Genomic DNA, 22,781 nt, shown 5'->3' with positions numbered 1-22,781 from the left:
GGTGATTGACCCATTTGACAGTCCATCGAACCATTTTTATGCCGAGCCGGACAGAGTGTTTAAGAACACTCGGCACTTGATGGCATCGCTATATTGGTGCAGCAACGCAGCATTCCGAAATTTTCAAAGATGATCCTCCGGGTCCTTGCTACTATCGTATTCTCTAATAGCTGGGGGCTTGTACTGTAAAATACGGTACCCAAATAATATCTAAATAATAAGGTTATTGGATAAATAATCTTATTGGATTTTTCAGGAATTTTTAGAAATTTTCTGGGATTTAATTGGAGCCCGTATGACATACTTTAAGGGGATTAATTATTGGGCAACGAGAAAGCCTCTTTGGAATACCCATTTAAGTGGGAGTTGATTGAGGAATTAATTTAGGGTTTAATAAATTAAATCATATGTATATAAGTTATAAACCCTGCCTTAACTCTTTCCCTCATCGCCGCACACATCTCTACCCGAAACCCCATTTCTCCTCTTCCCCAAATCCATCGCCGGCCCGCCAATCTCCTCTCTCGCGTCGATGCCGACCACCTCAGCCCGACGCCGATCGCCAGCAACCTGGGCTCCGAACCACTCCTCTTCCGTCCCTGCCCTAGCGCCGGCTGCCACAAGCCAATAGCCGACGTCGATGCCACAAGGAAATCGATGTGCCAGCGCTGTGCAATCCGCCTCCGTCTGAGCTTTCCTTTTCATCCGCGAAGCACTTGAGTCTTCTGCCAGGGCCTCGGCTGAGGGTCGGTGAGGAGATTTAGCACCTCCTCTTCATCAGATTCAAGCTTGGTGTCGTCGCTTGGTTGGGTTGATGCCACACTGCCGCTGTGCCCTAGTTTTGACTCATCACTCTTCTCTGGATTGCATCTGCCCTCTTTACCGAGCGGTTTCCACTGCGTCAGCTACTGTTGATTCTTTCTTCATTCATCTCGACAATCACATTCGGTTGGTTTCGGTCAGAAAGGGTATCTACCGATAGGAGATTGTGGTAAGGCATTTTGATTTGCATTTTGATTTGGATTGTAGAGATTTGGATTCTCATTTTAGAATGGAAGATTGTGTTAATTAGGTTGGTTGACCCTTTGTAGCTCTGGCCAGCTTTGTTGAGGAAGCATTGGACCAGTATGTGGTGGGTCTTCCGTGTTGCCGGTCACTGCCAACTCCACTTCTGGAAGCTGTGCAGGTGAGGAGGTGAGGGTTCTATTGAGGTAAGGTATGAATTATTAGGGTTTTCAGCATCTACACTGTTGTACAAACTGAGCTATGGATTAATTCTTGGAAGAATAGATGTGTGGGTGTTTTTGTAGCTTATGGACAGGGATCTAGGTGTTATGAGCTATGGGTTTTGGTTGCCTTATCTCAAGGTGAGTGTATTTCATTGATGTACTTCTGCTTCTTAGTAGTATGTTACTCAATTAGGTCTGTTTATGGGTTGTAGGACTTTGTTTTTGCTTAGATATATTAGCGTGTATTGTTGAATCCATGTTGATATTAGATTAGGGGTTTTGGATTGGAAACTATGGATATGGGTGAGAATTTAAAGATGAATCATGTTGGAGTTTGTGGTTGATTGTGGTTTGATGATTTGGTTGATAGGTTGATTGAATGATTATCGAATTGGGAGATATTGATTCGATGTTGGATAAAATTGGGTTAGTGACTTGGAGGAGTTTTGGAGATGTAACATGTATAACCTAATTTAATTAGGTTGTATTATGGTTAAGGTTAGTTGGAGGATTAATCCTTAATCATGTATGATTAGGATTATTCTAATTAGGTGGGGGAAATTGCTTAGTTATTTACTTCGTATGTAATTAGCTAAATATACTATGTGATCGCAGGACTTGGATTCGGGACAAGCGTCTCGGCGTGGGATTTCAGGACGTGATCTACGTATCAAGGCGGGTACTTTTTGCTTTATCTCTTTAGCACATTGATCTTAGTGCATGAGCTATATGTTTAGTTGGCTACTATGTTTATCTTGACTCCACTCTTACTTTTCCTGCGCTTGATACTTCCACTCAATCTTTGAGCTACTCGTTTATGTATCGATACAGTCTCTCGTTGCTATTCATGATATTTAGCAGATACTATAGTACTAGGTATTGGATACCAGATACCAGACATTAGATAGTAGGTATTGGATATGGACACGATACCATGTTTACCTTTGATTTACATTTATTTACACACCTTCTTGAGCATCTTGGCTTCATGTAGCATACAGTTTACATTTATATATATATGATGCGCATTTTAGCATCATGTCATTGCATAGCCAACGACTTTGGCTCCCTTGTGGTTGAGGCAGTCGTTGGCACGGGCCGCACGCTCGGCCGCTCATGGGTAGTGGTAGCTGGAGCGTGCTTGTCCTGTCGTGTCTCACTCGGCCACTCATGGGTAGTGGCGGTTGGAGTTGTGAGCAGCAGGGCAGGCGTAGCTATTCAGCTACTATGCACCTGTCCATCCGGTCACTCGAGAGTTGTGGCGGCCTTTGGGTGGTACAGTTGTCATCGATCCGGCCTCTCGACCATACAGGGGTCATGTTGCAGAGAGGTAGGCGGGGTGACCATCCGTACATACGCTGTTGTTATTATATCTGCTGGTTGTTTACTTATGCTGTTGTTGCTTATCTATGCTGCTGTTGCTAGATTATACTGCTGTTGTTTATTTATGCTATTATGCTTACATAGGTTGAGATTTATACCTGTGATATGTGTTTAGACACTGGCCTACTTTCTGTTGACATGTATATACCTCACATAATACCATGTAGTTATTAGCAGTACTGTAGCAGGATTTTGCTACACTTTACCTTCTACCACTAGCCTAGGATATGGCTTCAGGTATGGACACTTATTATGATATCACTGTAGTATCTGCTATTTCCATACGAGACTGTATACCTTTGCATCTCTAGTTCTTTACCATACTCATGCACTATCAGTCTATTACCCGCTGAGTCTTTATACTCACCACCCCGTATATTGGTAATTTCACCATGTAGCAGGTAAAGGATTTATGGAGTCGCCTGGAGATCCTGTCCGCCAGTTCCACGTCACATTCGAGGACGACTTTACGATTTCGGTATTTCTTACGTTATGTGTATTTTGGGTTTTATACTTGTTTATGTACTTGTATTCTCTTGTATTGGGTTTGATATTATTGTGTCAAGCCGAGCCGGCTCGCAGTCAGTTGATTTGTGTTTTGTGATCGTTGTTTGAGATTTTCGCTGTGTTGATTTTTGTTCAGCCGTGTGGGCTGATTCATATATATTATATAACTGCGTGGTTGTGTTTATTTCTGTTCCAGCCGAGTGGGCTGATTATATAACTGCGTGGTTGTGTATATATATTCCAGCCGTATGTGGCTGATGTATTTTGTATGTATGTTTGCCTCAGATTGTCACCGGTACAGGGGAGATGCTGCCGAAATTTTTCGGTAAGGACTCCTCTGGGGGCGTGACATGTACCCTTTTGGTAGCTTTTTCTCAAGTACACTTAGAGAGAAGGACACTTGCTCCTCAAGCACGTCCTTAGATTCCTTCCGGAGGACTATGACTTTCCCCTTCTTTGAATTTCTAAGCGGGAAACTCTCAGTCATGGAGGCCTATGGTTGCTCTTTCTTATTATAACAGTCCGGACCCTTGTTATAATAGTTTGAGTAGGGCTCCCGATAGAAGGCTTGAGGGAAATCCTCAGGCTGTTTTCTTTTAGACCCCTGTTCGAGACATGAGTCTGGTCCTTGGAAATTACGGGTATCTTGTGTGGGTGTGAAACAATGGTTTGTTCTTGGAAGCTGCTAGCCTCTTAGCCTCCTTGAACAGTTCGTACTCTCCTACTGTCATGATGACGTTGATCTTTCCGGTTTCCTCCATTGTCATGTTCCAGAACATGTAAAGGAAATTTTCATAGACGTTGCCAAATTGATCTTGTCCAGGATCTGAGTCAGATGAAGACCGGCTGAAATGTTGTCGGTGTTGACGGAGAGGCGACTTGGACACACCTAGTGGTTGTGCCCCGGAAAACGGACCCCCATGTGGGATTGAAGGACGGCGGTGACGAAACCGACGGTATTTGGGCTCTATGCACACTCAGACAAGCACACAGAGCGTTAGAGACCAGAAAATAGGGAAAAAGTCCCCGGCGCAGATCCTCTGACGCTCAAGTTAGCTCCTTTTTCCCAAGAAGAATAATGTATGGAGGAAAAAAGAACTGGAGAAGACAAGTACGACTGTGCGCGTACCTGCTCAAGGGAGAGGACCTCTCATTTTATATGACAATGCGTACCTCTGTAGCCCGACCGATGTCAGAGAATGTCGGGTGTCAGGGTCTGTCGAGTGATGGGGGACACGTGGTGCCCTCTCATTGGTTGAAAGAAAGTTCCATTCGCAGATGATAGCAAACCAACCGAATATTCCCTGACGTATGACAGTTATTCCCTGATAGGAGGTTACGATTCCTTGACATTGTTGTTGCCTAATGCTTTCTGTCCCGCTCGGGTTTAGCTACGGACAGCTCGGGTTGACCGTTCGGATGAGCCATCTGACTTGAGTCTTGATGAGAGAGACGAGTTGCGGTAAGGGCTCCATCTTTCATGTTGGGATTGCTAGAGGATCGACCGAGAGTTATCTTACTGAAAGTAGCAGACTTGGCTATGCGGACCGGGCTGAGGAAACTCGACCAGTTGGGGGAGGTCAGACATTACTCTAGGCTACATCTTATGTATCAGGTCCAGGACCCTGCTCTGTTCTTACTCGACCGGGGATTATGCAGCTAGTGACATGAGGTGGTCTAACTCTTTCTTTCTTTTAACTGTTGACTATCGTGTCCCTTTGACTCCTGACTATCATGCTCCCTTAATTTCCGATTGTATGATCTTATTAGACTCTACCTTTAAGTATTGATCAATGTCAATTGAAAAAAATCTACAAGACTTCCCACTGCTATGAAATCCAACGCATTCTGGAATAAAATCTCAGTTCGACGTCACTGAATTAAAACTTCAATTTGGATGGAAGCAGCATAAATAAGTTAAATTGGCAGGCAAGAGTCGACCGTCATGGTCCCATTATCTAATTATTCATTGCAGGTGCAGGGCAGCTAAGAACGTCAAGAAAGATAAGGCACTTCTCAGATTATCTTATCTGAGGACGCTTGACAAATGATTGTAGTACTATCAATGAAGAAAAACAGCGGCGTGATAAACACTTTTGATAATTCAACCTAGCAGCAGAAATTGATAATACACCAACCTCCCATTATGATCCGAGCAATCACAATCTCTGATACAGAAACTGCTACAATACCTCCAATTATGAAGCAATCACAATCTCTACTACAGAAAACTGCCACAATACCTCTCAAATTATTATCCGAGCAATTCTCTATACTACAATAACTTCCAATTATTAACTGTTAATATATCGAATTATTGAAGACAGCCTTGGCATAGTAATAAAATTATTATTTTATGATCAAAAAATCATCTCTTGCAAAGAGTAAAGTAAAACTGCGTATAATGAATCCTTTCCCAGGACCTCGCATGACAAAAGCTTCATGCATTGAACTGTTCTTTTTTTTTATTACATCCAATTATTAGATGAGCAATAGCATTCTTCATGCTAACCTCCAATTATTATTGAAGCAATCACATTCTCTATGCTACCCGTCACATTGCTAAGTCACATTGCTACAGTAAAATAAAGTTATGATGGCCTGGAAATCAATCTATTCTCCCGAGTAATACAACCAAATTTTGTTGAACAATATCACCAAATTCCGAGCAATATGGCAAAGTTACCCGAGCAATATAAAAAATTCCTCCGTGCATCAAAACAAAATCCCACCGAGCATTGAAGTCTAATTCTACCAAGCATCATAATATATTTTCACCAAGTACTAAAATCAGCTACTTAATAATAAGCTCCAAAGCTTCTGATTACCAATACATGACACTTGATGAATGAAAGAGGGCATAACAGATTGTTAAAAGACTCGTCTTCACTCATATGGAAGAAAGTGGGAAGGACGCAAAAGATTTGACGTGGAGATGTTTTTCTTATAACTATATAAACACCACGAATGGTAAGTTCTAAGAAAGTTGGTTCTCTTATTCTGGCAAGCGGAGGCGACTCTTTTCCATTAGCTTTCTTCTTTATTTTCTTCTTCTTCAGTCTTCTTCTTCGTTCTCTGATCGATGACTGATTTGAGCGTCAAAGGGGCTCTGCCGGCACGCCGGCCCAAACTCTAGTTCGTGTTACATCTGAAGATGGAAGTCGATATCAAGTCCGGAAGAAGAGAAACCCGAGCAAGCAGAAAAAGAGACCATCAATTATTGAAAGGCAATAAATCAAGTTTCAAGTCACTTTTAACACCATACATCAAAAGAACATATGAATATTAATTCCATAGGGAAGTTTTGTAATACAAATGACTAATAAAAAAGATCTGTTGAAGAAGGGTTGATAAAAGCAAAAGGATAAGGAACATCTAAGAGTAAATAGATAGAATTTATTCAGTCTAGGAAATTATGAATTCCAACACCAATATAGAGGGGAAATAACAGAGCTACATGTTAGCATGGAATGATTACAAAATTGCCAAGTAGGGCCAGTCTGATTATATGCTCTCCACTTAGGTTGGAGTTTTGGTGCCTGTCATACTTAGGTTGTTTATAGTGAGGCAAGGTTAAGCATGCCAAGATGATAATGGACTGGTTCTACTCAAATCCCATTTTACTTGGCTTGTTTACTAAACAAGAAGATAACAGTTTGATAGATAAGAAATTAATCTCACAATCAAACCTAATTAATTTAATGGTTTTAACTAAAATATATAATTGATTTAGCCATATAAGTACAACTAGCAAACAATTATTTAATCTTAACTTGTACATATCAAAAGGTCTAGGGTTCAAAACTTATAAAAGGGCAGTCCGCTCCCGCTATACGGGGTCCCGGGAAGAATTCATTATACGCAATCTTACCCTATTTTTTGTAAGAGGTTGTTTCCAGGATTCGAACCCGTGACCTTTTGGTCACAAAACAATAACTTTATCGTTGCGCCAAAACTTATGTGACAAAAATATATTATCAATTCATTTATCAATCCATGTGTTAGATTTGAGAATTAAGTATAACCACCCATTACATAAAGAAATATTAACAATATAAATATATAAATTGGTTCCTTTCCTAGCTCAAGCTTGTGGGATAAAAGGTAGCCAATCAACCTAAACAAATAATTTTATTGTATCAATTATTAGGATCAAAGTTAATCAAGTTAAATTAATATAAATTAGCTACTCTCTCTTTTTGGTCTCCATTTGTCAGGTACGAGACCTCAAATTAGACAATTTAATGTAAATTACAGTTTTTCCATAGTATCTAAAAGCTGATCTGAACAAATTAACTACTAATTTTTAAGCCAAACGAGCCTACCATGGCTCCTCCGGTAGAGAGATCAGCTTTCTATCGGACTATTCCTTTCACGGTGGATCAAGTATATTCTGATATCATGATATCTGACATTGTTAATTAACATATCCTGTTTGGAATATGAGTCAGACTAAGATCGACTAAGATGACGTCGATGTTAACGGAGAGACAACTTGGATACACCTAGCGTATGTGCACCAAAAAGACGGACCCCCATGTGGAGCTCAAGGATGGTGGTGACGAGATAGGTGGTACTTAGACTCTGCGCATACTCAGATACTCACATGGAACGTTAGAGACCAGAAACCAAGGAAAAAGTCCCCAGCGCAGACTCTCCAACGTAAGTCAAGTACTTTTTTCCCAGAAGAACAGTGTATGAAAGAAAAAATAACTATAGAAGATGAGTATGAATGTGCGCGTACCTGCGCAAGGAAGAGAGCATCTCCTTTATATGACAATGCGTACCTCTGGAGCCTGACGGATATCAGAGAATGTCAGGTGTCAAGGTCTGTCAGATAATGGAGGACACGTGATGCCCTCTCATTGGTTGAAAGAATGTTTCATTCTCAGATACTGGCTGACAACTGGAATATTTCCTAACTGATGACAATTATTCTCTAACAGGCGATTACGCTTCCCTGACAGTGTTTGTCGCTTAACACTTTTTGTCTTACCTGGGTTTAGCTATGGATAACTCGGAATGACTGTTCGGGTGTGTCACCTGCCTCGAGTCTTGACGAGGGGGACGAGCTGTGGCGAGTGTCTCATCTTTCATGCTTGGATCGCTGAAAGACCGACCGAGAGTTGTCTTAATGAAAGTACCAAGCCTGGCTATGCGGCTTGAGCTGAAGAAACCTGACCAGTCGGGGCAGGTTAAGTATTACTCCAGGCTGCATCTTGAGTCTCAGATCTGGGACCCTGATTTGTCTGTACCCGACCGGGAATTATGCGGCCGATGACGTTAGGCAGTCTAACTCCTTCTTTCCCCTCCTAACTATTGACTGCCACGTCCTTTTAACTTTTGATCGTCACACCCCCTTGACTTTGGACTGTCCTTAACTGCCATGTCCCTTTGACTTTTGACTGCCTATCGAACCCTACCTTTATACATCATATCACAAGTCTCCCCTTCAAATCTAATCGAAGGAGGCTCAAGTCTGACTGACTAGACTCAAACTCGAGTTTCATTTACTTCGCCATTAGGACTATAAATGTTGCTTCTTTTCCTAGACCAACGGTATTGTAACCTGTTTAATTGCTCAATCAACCTCGGGGAAGGGTCACTTTAATCTCTACAGAAGTTGACTTCCCTCCTCTTCCTCTTTAAAAGGGGCTGACCTCCACCCACAAATATATACTTTCCCTTAACTGTTGTTCCCTAATCATGGAGTTGAACTCCTAGTTTGATGAACTGCAACACCTTCGCCAGCAACTGACTCATATGACCCAACTGCTTGCCCAGAAGGATACGGCCTTAGCCGAGATGACGCAAGAGAGGTATCTTCAGTCTTCCATTCGTAGGGAAATTGAAGAACTTTGGCTAGCTGCTAAATCGCGGGTCCGTGCTAAGGAAGCGTTGAAACATAAAGCCTATTCAGATATGGAGAGTCAAGCTCAATTCATTATCTATTTGAAAGAGAAACACACCTCTTCCATGTACTTAATGCAAGAAGAAGCAAATATTAAAGATGAAACCATCGTTCAACAACGACGCGTTCTTCAGTTGACTCAGGCTGAGTTAGAACAGGCTCGAATCCATCTTGAGAAAGCAGGTCAAGTAGAACGTTATTGCCTGGGGTGCCAACTAACAGCTGGCACCGAAAGAGAATATTAAGCACTTATATGACCTCAAGGTTTTTATCGATTCAAGAATGAGATGTTGAGGGGTGCTTCCCTTTAATTTATTGAATGCAAATCTAATCATGCTTCAGTCCTTATTCCTGCCCTTTACTCCTTTCCCACTGGAACTCTCTTGCTTCATGCAGACATCTTTAACAGAAAGGACGTTTTTGAATGTCCACGAATTACATGACGATAACGATGCTAATTGCCCCCAGAAAAACCACTTCTTTGAGCCATGGCAAGGGCCTTGCCCATCTATCGCCCCCGATGTGGTGAGTTTAAAATATAGACCGAGAGGTAGTTGGTGAAGGCCTTGCTTGCTTATAACTCACGCGGGGGCGAGAGCATAGAACGCCAACCGAGAAGTCGTTGGGGTGCGAGAGCATGCTCGCTTATAACTGGCGCTGGGTCGAGAGTCTGGAATCCCAACCGAAAACTCGTTGGGTGTGAGAGCATGCCCACTTATAACTCGCGCTGGGGCGAGAGTCTGGAAAGCCGACCGAGATGTTGTTAGTCGTGAGAGCATGCTCACTAATAACTCGCACTGGGACGAGAGTCTGGAACGTCGACCGAGAGGTCATTGGTTGTGAGAGAATGCTCATTTATAACTCGCGCTAGGACGAGAGTCTGGAATCCCGACCGAGAGGTCGTTGGCTGTGAGAGCATGCTCACTTATAACTCGCGCTGGGGCGAGAGTCTGGGACACCGACCAAGAGGTCATTGGTTGTGAGAGTATGCTCATTTATAACTCGCACTAGAGCGAGAGTCTGGAACGCCGACTGAGAGGTTGTTGGTCGTGAGAGCACACTCACTTATAACTCGCGCTGGGGCGAGAGTCTGGAATGCCGACCGAGAGGTCGTTGATAGTGAGAGCATGCTCACTTATAACTCGCGCTGGGGCGAGAGTCTAGAATCCTCACCGAGAGGTCATTGGCTGTGAGAGCATGCTCACTTATAACTCGCGCTGGGGCGAACGTCTGGAAAGCCGACCGAGAGGTCATTGGTCGTGAGAGCATGCTCATTTATAACTCGCGCTGGGGCGAGATTCTGGGACACCGACCGAGAGGTCATTGGTCGTGAGAGCATGCTCATTTATAACTCGCACTGGGATGAGTGTCTTGGATCCCGACCGAGAGGTCATTAGGGCTCACGCTGGGGCGAGAGTCTGGGACATCGACCGAGAGGTCATTGGAGATTGAAGGAAATGCTCCCATGTACTTAGCCCAATTCACATGTGATAATGAAGCGTATTACATAAGACATTAGTTAAATTTGAATCTTACTTTGATTCCAAAGTTGGGATGAGGCGTCAAATTATGATCAACGCTTCCCGCCGCCTCCTACTCTATTTCCCGAGGTAGCCGCATAGAATTTTCGATCCTCGAGGCATGGCCCAAGTGAGACATGGTGTCACTGTTCCCATATCAACTCTATGATTTCCCTGTCTTTTCTATCATAAATGTCATTTCATAGGAAGCTGACACGTGTCCTACAAAGCTCCCTTGATATGATGTCTGATGCACGCCTTCTGCACGTGACCCGATAACGCTTCTCTCCCTTGATCTGACGATCATCGTGCGCCCCGCTGTTTCGATTGTCCGACTCAAATCTCCATGCTCCTTAAGGGTTTTGATTTAAAAATCCTAAAGGTCTCCAACAACTGTTTATTAGCGCTTCGTCTTCCTTCGACCTCTCCTTCTCTGCTTATTTCTGGTTGTTCGATTTCTTCGTTCATCTTCCTTGTAAGTGCTTCTCCTCCCTTATCTTCTGCTCCTTCGCTTTTCGATTTGATGATGGCCGGAGAAGCGGTGGTATCATGGTACGCATATTTTCATTCTGATTTTGATAAGAGTGATCTCAAGTCAGTACAATCTAGCTTGCAGCTTTCTGAAGCATACAAGCTTCGTCTTCCAGGACCCGACGACCATCCTTATCCTCCTCCCACCGACTTTGTGACCTTCTTCAAAGACCAGCTTATCGGCGGTCTCCGCTTTCCTATACCTTCCTTCTTTTCCTCCTTGAGTCGGTATTTTGGTATCCTCTTATTCCAATTCACCCCCAATGCCTTCCGTGCCATGTGCGGAATGATAATTCTTTGTCGCCTGTATGAGGTATTTTGGTATCCTCTTATCCCTAGCTGATGACAGTTATTCTCTGACAGACGGTTACGCTTCCCTGACATTGTTTGTCACTTAGCACTTTCTGTCCTACCCGGGTTTAGCTATGGACAACTCGGAATGACCGTTCGGGTGTGTCACCTAACTCGAGTCTTGACGAGGGGGACGAGCTGTGGCGAGTGTCCCATCTTTCACGCTTGGATCGCTGAAGGACCGACCGGGAGTTATCTTATTAAAAGTACCAGGCCTGACTATGCGGTCCGAGCCGAGGAAACCCAACCAGTCGGGGCAGGTTAGATATTACTCCAGGCTACATCTTGAGTCTTAGATCTGGGACCCTGATCTGTCTGTACCCGACTGAGAATTATGCAACAGATGACGTTAGGCGGTGTAACTCCTTCTTTCCCCTCCTAACTGCTAACTGCCACGTCCCTTTGACTTTGACCGTCAAACCCCCTTGACTTTGGACTGTCCTTGACTGTCACGTCCCTTCTGACCGCCACGCTTCCTTGACTTTGGACTGTCTTGACTGTCATGTCTCTTTGACTTCTGACTGTCTGACCTTATCAGACCCCACCTTTATGCACCGTATCATCCCTCTTCTTCTTTATACAGATAAAGATTAGTAAGCTTAAGGAATAGCAATGTGGATCTAAACATGGTTATAGATATAAATATCCACTATCACACTCAATCAAAGATGTGATAGATGGAACAACCCCAGTTTATGGGTTGATCTATGTCATTTAAATCAATTATAGGATTTTATTGCATTTTCTATTATCATCTGATTTATTTAAGTTGATAATTTCCATGCTTAGTTTGCAAGCTAATTCAAATGACTGCATTTGAGCTAGAGAGTTTTTGGTATATTAATTTCATCTGTTATATCTTAGTAAATATAATGTATTATCCATGAGTAATGGGTTTGCTGAATAGTGATCACCCAATACTAAATTATTTGGTACAAATACGTGGATGGTCCCATGGTCGTCAAGGAAGGAATTAAGAAATCAGGATCTCAATATTCGCTTTGGATGATTCAAGAAGATCTCATCAACCTTATTGAGTGAACATGCCCATACCATCTCAACTTATTTCCCGACATTTTATCATCATTAGAACTACACTTAATTTCTCCTAGATATTATTCGAATATCTCATAAATTTTCTTTTAACATGAGGAGCACATAATTTATGAGTCATACTCATATTCTTAACTTAAAATCTTGGCCTTCTACATGTTTCTCCAGAATTTGGATTTAATTCAATCACACTCATCAAGTAGCATAATTACATGTGCAAATAAGATCATCTGCTATTTACCTTCGTTGACGTGAAAATGATGTTCAAGTTGATAAATTGCCGAATGATTTTGAACATAAGTTGATAAATTGCCGAATGATGTTCGCCGGGAAACAAGATCGAGGAGATAGGGAGTCCTGAGCAAGAAAGCCGGGCTTGTAATGAGCCCGAATAGTCTGGTAAGGCCCATTTAAACGTCATAGACTAGACAATAATATGCAGGTTCAGTCCAATTATTCAAGAACGAGCAATGGCCTTCCGCGAGGGCATACGACTGGGGTTAACTAAACAAAGTGCAATCTCTTTCACTTTAGCTCACGGACACAAAACAAAACAAGACTGACCAAAAATTAGATGTTAGATGGCTAAATTGGAGGAGCAAGTAGTCGAGCAATGTCATCAGCAGTATCGCATAACCTTTTGCACCGGCAACAGTCATGAGCTCTTAAAGCACGAGGGCAGCCATGCATGGCTTTGGGAGCTGGGGAAGTGCAACCGGTGGATCCTACAAGAATCAGTGAGATCAAAATTATTGGTTGGAATTTTACACATAAGAGTGTTCAGAAACAGGATGTGAGAGAGCTTCTAGTAACCTACTTGGATCTGTGGCAGTAAGAGTAGCAATTGCTGAGCAGCATCACCCATCTCGGGCTTACACACACCCGAAGACATGATTCATCCCAACGTACTGTGTTCGTGGAACACATTGAAATATACGACCAAAAGAACATGAGCAGTTTGCAATTGGGAAATACATTTACAAACGGACAGTTTTCCATGCCAGAACTGGGAAAAATATTCCTGAATACATTTTTATTTAAGGATACGGCGTGTCCTTTCTAAGCAAACATCAAGAAAATGCAAGCTGAAAAGGATGATAATACGTCAGCTTATTTCTCAACAACAAACGACTCCCATTATTTGAACTTGGGCGAGGCGACGTAGGTTTCTCTAAAAAGAGATGAAAGATTCAGATTCTTTTTCAAGGTACTACAACAGGTTTGATGTCCCAGATTGCCTTTGCATACTCGTGAATCGTCCGATCGCTGCTAAACTTGTAGGAGCCAGCAGTGTTCAAGATTGACATTTTTGTCCATCCCTGAAAAAAAAAATGAAACAGCTTAGAACTATTAGCAAAACAGATATCACTCCGGGCAAGTCCTGTGCATAGTCTACATGCTTGCATAAACTCAAGCGGGCTTTTCTATTGTATAATTTAATGTACTTTCAAAAACAATTAATTGTGCAAAGAAAAACGAGACGCAAGAACAGAAGAAATTTTCAGCAAAACAGGCAGGCATATTATGTGGACTGAGTGTTGAGAATTGTTACATTGATGATTCATTACCTTTTGATCACGGTATGCTTCGTCAACTTTCTCTTGGCATTCAAGGTAACTTGGAAAGTCCTTGCCAACAAGAAAATAATCTGCACGACCAAATCCTTCATTCCCTTCCAAGGATCCCATAAGTTCGTTGTAGTTATGTATTCCAAATACACCACTTCGGACAAATTTCTTCACCTCCTCAAATCGTGGGTCTGATTTAAACTGTAAGCAGGTCGGGGCCAATAAGCTTATTCAATTAGTCAAATATGGAAACATTTTTGTAGTTAACTAAAATAAAGAAGGCAAAATGCAAGGCAACCCATATTTAGACAAATATGGGGATGACACTTTAAAATTTATATTTATCCTTTTTTATAATTCTAAATATATTCTAAGTAATAAAATTTTCATCTTTTTTGGTTTTTCAAAAAAAAACCCATTTTTTTAGTTTTATAATATATTTTTGTATAGTAGATTTTATAAATCTTCAAAACACAGGGCATTTTTTTTTTGAATTTTCCCAATGAGGAAAGCACTCATACCTTTCCCTTTGCTCTTTCTTCCCGTAAACCGGCGATTTCATCAGCACGAGCACCAAAGAGGAAGAAGTTGTCTTCTCCGACTTCTTCCCTTATCTCAACATTGGCTCCATCCAGAGTTCCAATTAGAATGCAGCCATTCATTGCAAACTTCATGTTACTAGTTCCACTTGCTTCCATGCCAGCCGTGCTATGAAATAGAAAACAAGGTTGTGCCCAATTGAGTTCAAGAAAATTGACAAAATTGGATAATAAATGATATTAAATTAACATCTCCAATTCAATGCCGCTCATAATCACCATCGCAAATGAGAGAAATTTTTTTTGTATATAATGGTTTTGAGTTGTGGCAAGTAGAAAGACTACGGATCACAACATGGAGCTTATTCATCAAATATAGCTCACATGTCACAAAGAAAACTGGATCATGGGAGTAGAACTACCTGATATGTTGAGATAACTCACTGGCTGGTATGAGCTTCTCAGCAACGCTGACATTGTAGTCAGGAACAAAGACAACCTGGAAATAAAACCAGGGTATATTTTTCCCACAGTATAGAATTAATGGCAAAGAGAGATATGATCAGGATTCAACCGACATTTGGCTAAACATACCTTCAGTAAATCTCCAATATCTGGATCATGATTTATTGTGAACGCAACATCTGTGATGAACTTAACTATTCTCTTAGCTTGAACATATGTAGCAAAAGCTTTCCCACCAAATATACAGACCCTAGGTACGAAACTTAATAATCTCTCTTTTGCGCTCATTTCTTTCATTTTCTTATAACGGTAGACAATTCCTAGGATATTCAATAGTTGACGCTTATATTCATGAATCCGCTTCACCTGATAAGAAAGCAAGCAAGCTTTGTAAGCTAATGATTAAAAACAACTTGAAATTACAGGATTGTTTTTTTCATATGTACAACCTGAATATCAAACATAGAATTTGGGCTGACTATGTATCCTGTTTTCTCTTTTATAAATGAAGCAACTTTCAATTTGTTGTTTCTTTTAACCTCTCTCCATTCCAAATGGAGGTCCTCATTGTCAGCAAACTGTCAAGATTTGTATACATATGTTAGAGAATACAAAGAAACTGATAATGATAGTTAAAAAAGTTAATGTAAGGCCCTGGAAATAAGACAAAAATATGTTGGACCATTTCTTAATTTTACTATGATCTACCATGGGAAGGAAAAAATAAGTATTTTCCTAAGAATTAATGATTGATAAATTTGTCCAAAAGATTGATATTAAAATGTAAAACAAGAACAAAGACAGATCTGAGGGTTGGCACTCTGCAGAACATGACAAGTTGGAACAGAAGGTTGAAGCAACGAGGTTACAATAAGTACTAGTTGACTAAAGGTATTTTAGTTGATTATGAAAGTGTGCTACCGCCATTTAACAGGAAGAAAAATAGATCCTGACTGTAAAGATGATGCACATGAGTTTTTATTCTACAAAACAGATGCGCATGACAGTATAGATACAGTCTAGTTAACTTCTCCTGCTGTCACCAATTCAAAATAGTTAATTAACGGCTGATTCAATATAAGAGTTTGATATAAGCATAATGAATACATGTCTAGTTAATAATAAATCATCACAAAATCAGTGGAGGGTTGAATAAAATAAAGCCAAATTTTAGAGAAGCCAGACCATTAGTTACCTTCCTAAGATCTGCTAGCTTCTCCGTGTTGAGAACCCATTCATCTGTACCAATCCACTTAGTTAATATGCCGCTCAATTCAGGATTGCAAAAACGAATCCAGCGACGAGGAGTTACACCATTTGTCTTATTCTGAAATTTTTCTGGCCATAACTGCAAGATGATAATACTCATTATACAATCACTTGTAAGAACATTAGATTAAACTAGATTGAATTAGCTGATTTTGCATCAAGTAAGAACTAAAATAACATTTACATTATATAATATTTACCTTGTAGAAGTTCTGGAACACATCCTGCTTAACTATGTCACTGTGTATTTCAGCAACTCCATTCACTGCATGGCCACCGACAACACAGAGATTTGCCATGCGAACCATTTTAGGTAACTTCGGATTAGATTTCAAAAAAGTTTCTTCTTCTTCTTCTTCTTCTTCATCATCATCATCTTCTTCATCTTCTTCTTCTTTTTTTTCTTCTTCTTCTCCATGAATCTCTTCCTCTGCTTTGATTTTTTTAGACAAATCTGTTTTTGTCTGAGCTTTGTCAGAAAGTTTTTTGCCAGATTCTACTTTATTGTCCAAAACACTGGACGGTTTTAAATTTTCCACTTGAAGCTTTTTCTCAGATTGAAGGGGAGCAGGAGCTTCTACCAAGGTCTTTTCCAGGCTCCCTTTTCTGGTCTCTTTCTTCGGTTTTTCGAACAATTTCTGAACGGAATCTGGAAAGTCAACATTGTCCAAAATTCTCATATCTTTGAGTTTCTTCTCCAAAAGCTTAAGATCTTCCTTTCCATGATCCAAAATGATGTCATTAAGCAACTGTTTATATCAATGAAAGCAATGTAAAAAATGATTAAATGGGGATTATCTAGTGCTAAATTACATAACAAATTATAGGCATACCAAATTGTACCTCGTTATCTATCTTCTCTATGATCTCCACATGCCGTGGAAGTAGCTTCTGCATCAACTCCAAACTCCACTTCTCTAAAGCTTCTGGAAGAACTGTATGGTTTGTATATGCAACAGTTCTAGAAAATGCAAGTGGAAATCAGAATGCAATTTATAAAAAAAATGGCTTAGCAGGCAATAATTAGCAACACATGATAGTGGAAGCTCAGTGATTAACTCTAGCATCTGAATCAAAAAGAGAAGAATTAATCTAGCTGGAAAATTGCATTGTATAGAAAGCTTTTTAAGTGACAAGAAAAAGAACCTTGAGGAAGAAACATGACTTACTAAAGAGTCATTTCAAGAGAAGGTAATAAAAGGAGTTCAAAACAGAGCAAAAATGACTTTGCCTTCCTTTTAGCATGTAGAACAAGTTACTACAAGCAAGGTTGAAATTCCAGTCCATATAATACTCCATACAGGGCAAGCACAACTTTAAAACTATACTGTGCTGGCTAACTGCATGGGCTAGTACAAATCAGTACTGCCAGTTAGGTACCAAACAATTGTGAACAAATCTAATCCATTACCTTAACAGATATCTGACCTGTTCAAACTAAAAAAAACAAACTCAACTTTTGATTTGGTTTAATCTTTATTAATAAAAAAGTTTGGTTCAGTTCTTGAAAATTTTTTAGAAGCAGAGAAATAAAATCATGATATACACTATACAGAACTGAAAGAAAACGCAGGCAAATACCTCTGAGTGATTTTCCAGGCCTGATCCCAGATTAATCCTTTCACATCAATCAGTATCCTCATTAACTCTGGGATGCATAGAGTAGGATGAGTATCATTCATTTGGACTGCAACCTTGTCAGGAAATTCTTCCCAATTAACAGAACTTCCAGATCTCTTCTCAAACCGCACAATAATATCTTGAAGAGAGGCCGAACAAAGTGTGTATTGTTGTTTCAACCGAAGAATTTTACCCTCTATAGAATCATCTCCAGGATACAATATATAGCATATCTGTATCAGGCAGATTATTGATCAGTGGATATTTGTTTAATGACTAATGTATTAAGCATCATTATCAAACACAGTAAAACCTGAAGTATCTTTAGAAATCAATTAAAATATAAACAGAAGGATAGGAACACAAGCAAGAGCTGAATAACACATCCTTGCAATATCAAGAATCGTTATCTTCAAAAATCATGCATCAGAAACATGTATGCAACAAAGAGGCATCTTGACAAATATCTCCTGGAAAGTAATCATTAGCATGTGGATTCCTCAGAATATAATATATGCACTTGTGCTTCACCATGCTTTAATGAACAAAAAACACACTAGTATACTAGTAAGTGTTCCTCTACAGACATTCCTTTGTGATTAAAATGGTAATATTAACTAATACTGAACTCCGATCAGGCGGAGAAACTATATAAACAAGGACATAGAAGCTCTTTAAGAAGCTAATTGAGCAGTCTTAAAAATGAATATCATGAATAAATGGTTCAAGAAAGTTCACCATTTTCATTTGAAAAGAATTGAATAGTATCCTAAACTTGATCATTATGCATGGAAAATTGTTACATGAATAGCAAGTTAGACATTTAGAGATCTGTTAATGATATGATAGACCAGAAACCTTTTCGGCGTTTGCATGTGCCTCGGATGCTTTGGTATGTTCTCCACAATTAAAAGCTTCCAAATCAAAGCATTCTGATGGCACTTTCGTCGACCAGAGACGCAAGTTAATTGTGGTTTTAGTCCTGTATCCAGGAATTGGTACATCATGGGCAATAACTTCAATATCCTCCCCACCAATCCAATGCTTCTTTTCATCTGAGCCAATAACCACCTTCCCGTAAAACTTTACAGGATATGAGACATCATATCGAACAATTTCCCAGGGATATCCCATCTGTAGCAAAAATATGTGGGAAAATCACTAGGATTTATAACAAATTATAGAATGAAATAAAATGACAACCATAATGAACACGAAATGAATCAGATGACGTAAAAGCAAGTTTAGGAGACATACCTCAAGCCAGTTTTCTGCTACTTCCTCCTGTCCATCTTTTGTGATGTTCTGTTTGAACAATCCGTATCTGTAACGAAGCCCATATCCCCAGGCAGGATAATTCAAAGTTGCTAAGGAATCCAAAAAGCATGAGGCTAGACGTCCTAAACCACCATTCCCAAGTGCAGCATCTGGTTCCTGGATAAGATTATTGACCCGAGCCAAGAAATCGTGAAATTATAATGTAGGAAAGAAGAGAGACTCAATACACATCTATTGTAAAGAGAGTAAACATAGCCCCTTGTGATCAGCTCCCAAGGCAACGATATGTATAATAGAAAAAAAAAAAAAAAAAAACTATGTGCCAATATGACGTTAATGAGAAAATACAGACCTTAAAACTAGAATAAGGAAATCACTTGTAGGACTACTGTGATCTATTTCCAAAAACAAAAAAAAGAGTAAGAGAAATTCGTCTGACCGTCTCGGCAACATTCTCAAGATTGTGCCCTAGCTGACTCAATGCTTCCGCATATTGGCCGGTTAGCTCCAAATTACCGATTGCATTTAATAGTGCTCTTCCCTAAAGTTGCCAATAAGGGATAACAAGAATCAGTAGCATGGAAATACAAGTTGAATTTTTTACAATACTAGCTGTGAAATTAATCATTGAACCTGAAGAAATTCCATTGAAAGATAGTAAGCCTGTTTCATATTCATCTTTTCATAGTGCTCATAAGTTGCGTTCCAATTTATTATTAATGCATCACGAACACTTTGCGCCGCAGCAAAGTAAGCCTTGGAGAGATCAACACTCTCCAGAGAGAATGAGGGAGTGAAATCGGCATGATACTTTATACTTGATGTTATAGATGCGGCATCATCTGCAATCACGAAACCTGGTGCACCTACAAGATAAATTCAACAGTTCATAAAGCTCAAAAAATCAAAGCAATGTCGTCCGGAGTATAAGATGTAAAACAGAAGGGAAAAAGAAAAGCCAATCCGAACTAGTAGGTCGAAGGCCGGACAAAATATCTTACCACCATCAGTGACGGACTGCTTGACGCTCCTCACGGAAATAGGTCTGCCGAGGCGGCGGCTGCCGAACCCTCTACGGATCCCGGCGGAGAAGACGACCGGGACGACGAAGGTGGTGGATGAAAGGGAAAATGGCGATCTCGGAATGCATCCTACCCGAGGGAATGAAGCGGATCGAGAAGGGATCGACGAAGACGCCATCTCACCTGACGAGGAGACCGTCGCTCCTCTTCGGAAAAGAAGGGAAGAAGGAGACGCGAGGGAGGGAGCGGAGCGAGCGATCCAAATATCCGGTGCTTTCGCTTTCTCTCGCTCCGTGACAGTTTTGTTTTGTAGCGAAGTGGCCGTTTCGGTGGCTTATATATTTGAGGGCCTCCAGCAATTTGAGTTTCCAAAACCCACCTTATCGTTCACCGGATTTGCACACAAAGGCGCTTTTCCACCGCACACGTTAACTTCTTCATTGATGGCCTGCACGGGCTGGAAAGTGCACTCCACTGACGGCCGACGGAGGTGACACGTGGATCCTTCTATGACCCACGGCTTGAGATGGCGACCATTTTGCAATATGTCTTGTAGCGTGGCAGGGTGACATTGAGAGATGAGGGCGGGCTTCGCTTTTGTCGTAGGCAAACATGGAATCCGTGCCGATCCGGTTCAACGGCCAGGTGCAATTGAACGCATCGTTCTTGGAGAAGGATCCTTTTGAACCGTTCATTTCCGGGTCCCTTGACTATTCACCACCACTCCCTTTTTCTAGATAATTTATCAAGGGCGTACTCAAATTTATGAACTGAGCAAAAATCATATTATATTTTATTATTTAGTAAAGGACACCTTCAATTTACTATTTTTACAGTTATATTTCTCGATCATTTTCCTCTTCTTTCTTATTCATATAATTTCTTTCTCTTTTCTCTTTTCTATGTATGTAATCTTTTTTTTTTCTTTCTACTTTTATCTTATTTTTCTTTTCTCCTTTAGATGGATGCATGTATAATAAAGATCTGATATAATTTTATATTAGACCTAAGGACCTGATATGATTTCATATCAGGCCCACAAGAGTTAGGGTTTAATTAATTTTTTCGATAAAATTATAACACCTTCGGAGAAGTTAAAATATGCAATAGATGATACCGTTGGACTCCTGTGGTCTCAGAAATCGACAAGATCTGAAATGAGAATCAAATCTGTTTAGGTTCATGGGTGGATTTTGGTTAAATCCACTGATCGATATAGATACCTCGGATTATATAAATTTCAAGTCCTATGAATTTTTGAGACTGCAAAAAGTCAAACGGTACCACCCATTGCATATTTTGGCTTCTACGGAGGTATTAAAATTTTATCAAAAAAATCAACTAAAGTATATAAACTCATTTATATCAAGCTCACGTTGGACCTAATATGGATTCATATCAGGGCCACGTTGGGCCTAATATTTTTCCATATGGGACCCAATGTGGCCTTGATATTTTTTTCATATCAGGCCCAACGTGGCCTTAATATAATTCATATTAGGCCCACGAGATTATGATTTTGTTAATTTTTTCAATAAAATTTTAACACCTCTAGATAAGTCGAAATATGCAATGGACGACATCGTTGGATTCTTTGCAGCCTTAAAAATCTACATGATCTAAAATGGATCTAATTATATCAGTTTAGATCCATCAGTAGATTTTGGTCAAAATGCACTAATTGACCTATAGACCTCATATTGCAACCATTTTAGGTCTTATAAATTTCTGAGATTTCAAAGAGTCCAACAGTGTCATCCATTGCATATTTTGATTTTTCTGGAGGTGTTATAATTTTATTGAAAACATCAGTTAAACCATACACACATTCATATCAAGCTCACGGGGGTTAGGGTTTAGCTGATTATTCCGATAACATTTTAAAACCTTCGAAGAAGTCGAAATATGCAATGGATGACACCATTGAACTCATTACAGTCTCAGAAATCTATAAGATCTGAAATGGGTCTAATCAGATCTGTTTTGGTCCATCAGTAAGTCTTGATCAAAATTCACTAATCAATCTAGAGACCTTAGATTGCAACTATTTTAGATCTTGTGGATTTTTAAGACTACAAGGAGTCTAAAGGTGCCGCTCATTGCATATTTCAACTTATCCGGAGGTGTTAAGATTTTATCAAAAAAATTAACTAAAGTATATAAATTCATTCATATCAAGCTCACATTGGACCTGATATGGATTTTTTTTAGGCTCACATTAGGCCTAATATCGATTCATGGGCAATCTATATCACACCCATAGGGTTACGATTCTGTTAATTTTTTTGATAAAACTTTAACACATCTAGAGAAGTCAAAATATGTAATGCACGGCACCGTTAGACTCCTTGCATCCTCAGAAATCCACACAATCTTAAATAGATCTAATCGGATATGTCTAAGTCTATCAGTAGGTTTTGGTAAAAATCTATTGATCGACCTATAGACTTCATATTACAACCATTTCAGGTTATGTGGATTTATGAGGCTGCAAGGAATTCAACAGTGTTGTCCATTGCATATTTTAGCTTTTTG

General features: G+C 40.1%; 1 protein-coding gene across 1 annotated transcript; it reads right to left on the bottom strand.

The window, feature by feature from the left end:
* Nucleotides 1–13,419: 13,419 nt before the first annotated feature.
* Nucleotides 13,420–20,557, bottom strand: LOC122040643 (alpha-1,4 glucan phosphorylase L isozyme, chloroplastic/amyloplastic-like). Its single transcript, XM_042600033.1, has 15 exons — nucleotides 20,226–20,557; nucleotides 19,858–20,090; nucleotides 19,664–19,765; nucleotides 19,204–19,380; nucleotides 18,805–19,080; nucleotides 17,908–18,179; nucleotides 17,170–17,287; nucleotides 16,527–17,075; nucleotides 16,253–16,405; nucleotides 15,507–15,635; nucleotides 15,187–15,423; nucleotides 15,015–15,091; nucleotides 14,575–14,761; nucleotides 14,054–14,254; nucleotides 13,420–13,804 (listed from the first exon to the last, which is right to left on the bottom strand). The coding sequence occupies exons 1-15, from the start codon at nucleotides 20,422–20,424 to the stop codon at nucleotides 13,688–13,690; spliced, it is 3,027 nt and encodes a 1,008-aa protein (XP_042455967.1). The 5' UTR covers nucleotides 20,425–20,557; the 3' UTR covers nucleotides 13,420–13,687.
* Between the last annotated feature and the right edge of the window lie 2,224 nt (nucleotides 20,558–22,781).

This window comes from Zingiber officinale, chromosome 2A, assembly GCF_018446385.1.
Source record: "Zingiber officinale cultivar Zhangliang chromosome 2A, Zo_v1.1, whole genome shotgun sequence".
NCBI classification, from domain to species: domain Eukaryota; kingdom Viridiplantae; phylum Streptophyta; class Magnoliopsida; order Zingiberales; family Zingiberaceae; genus Zingiber; species Zingiber officinale.
The sequence above is the reverse complement of the archived record's forward strand: the minus strand, read 5'-3'. Positions and strand labels throughout refer to the sequence as shown.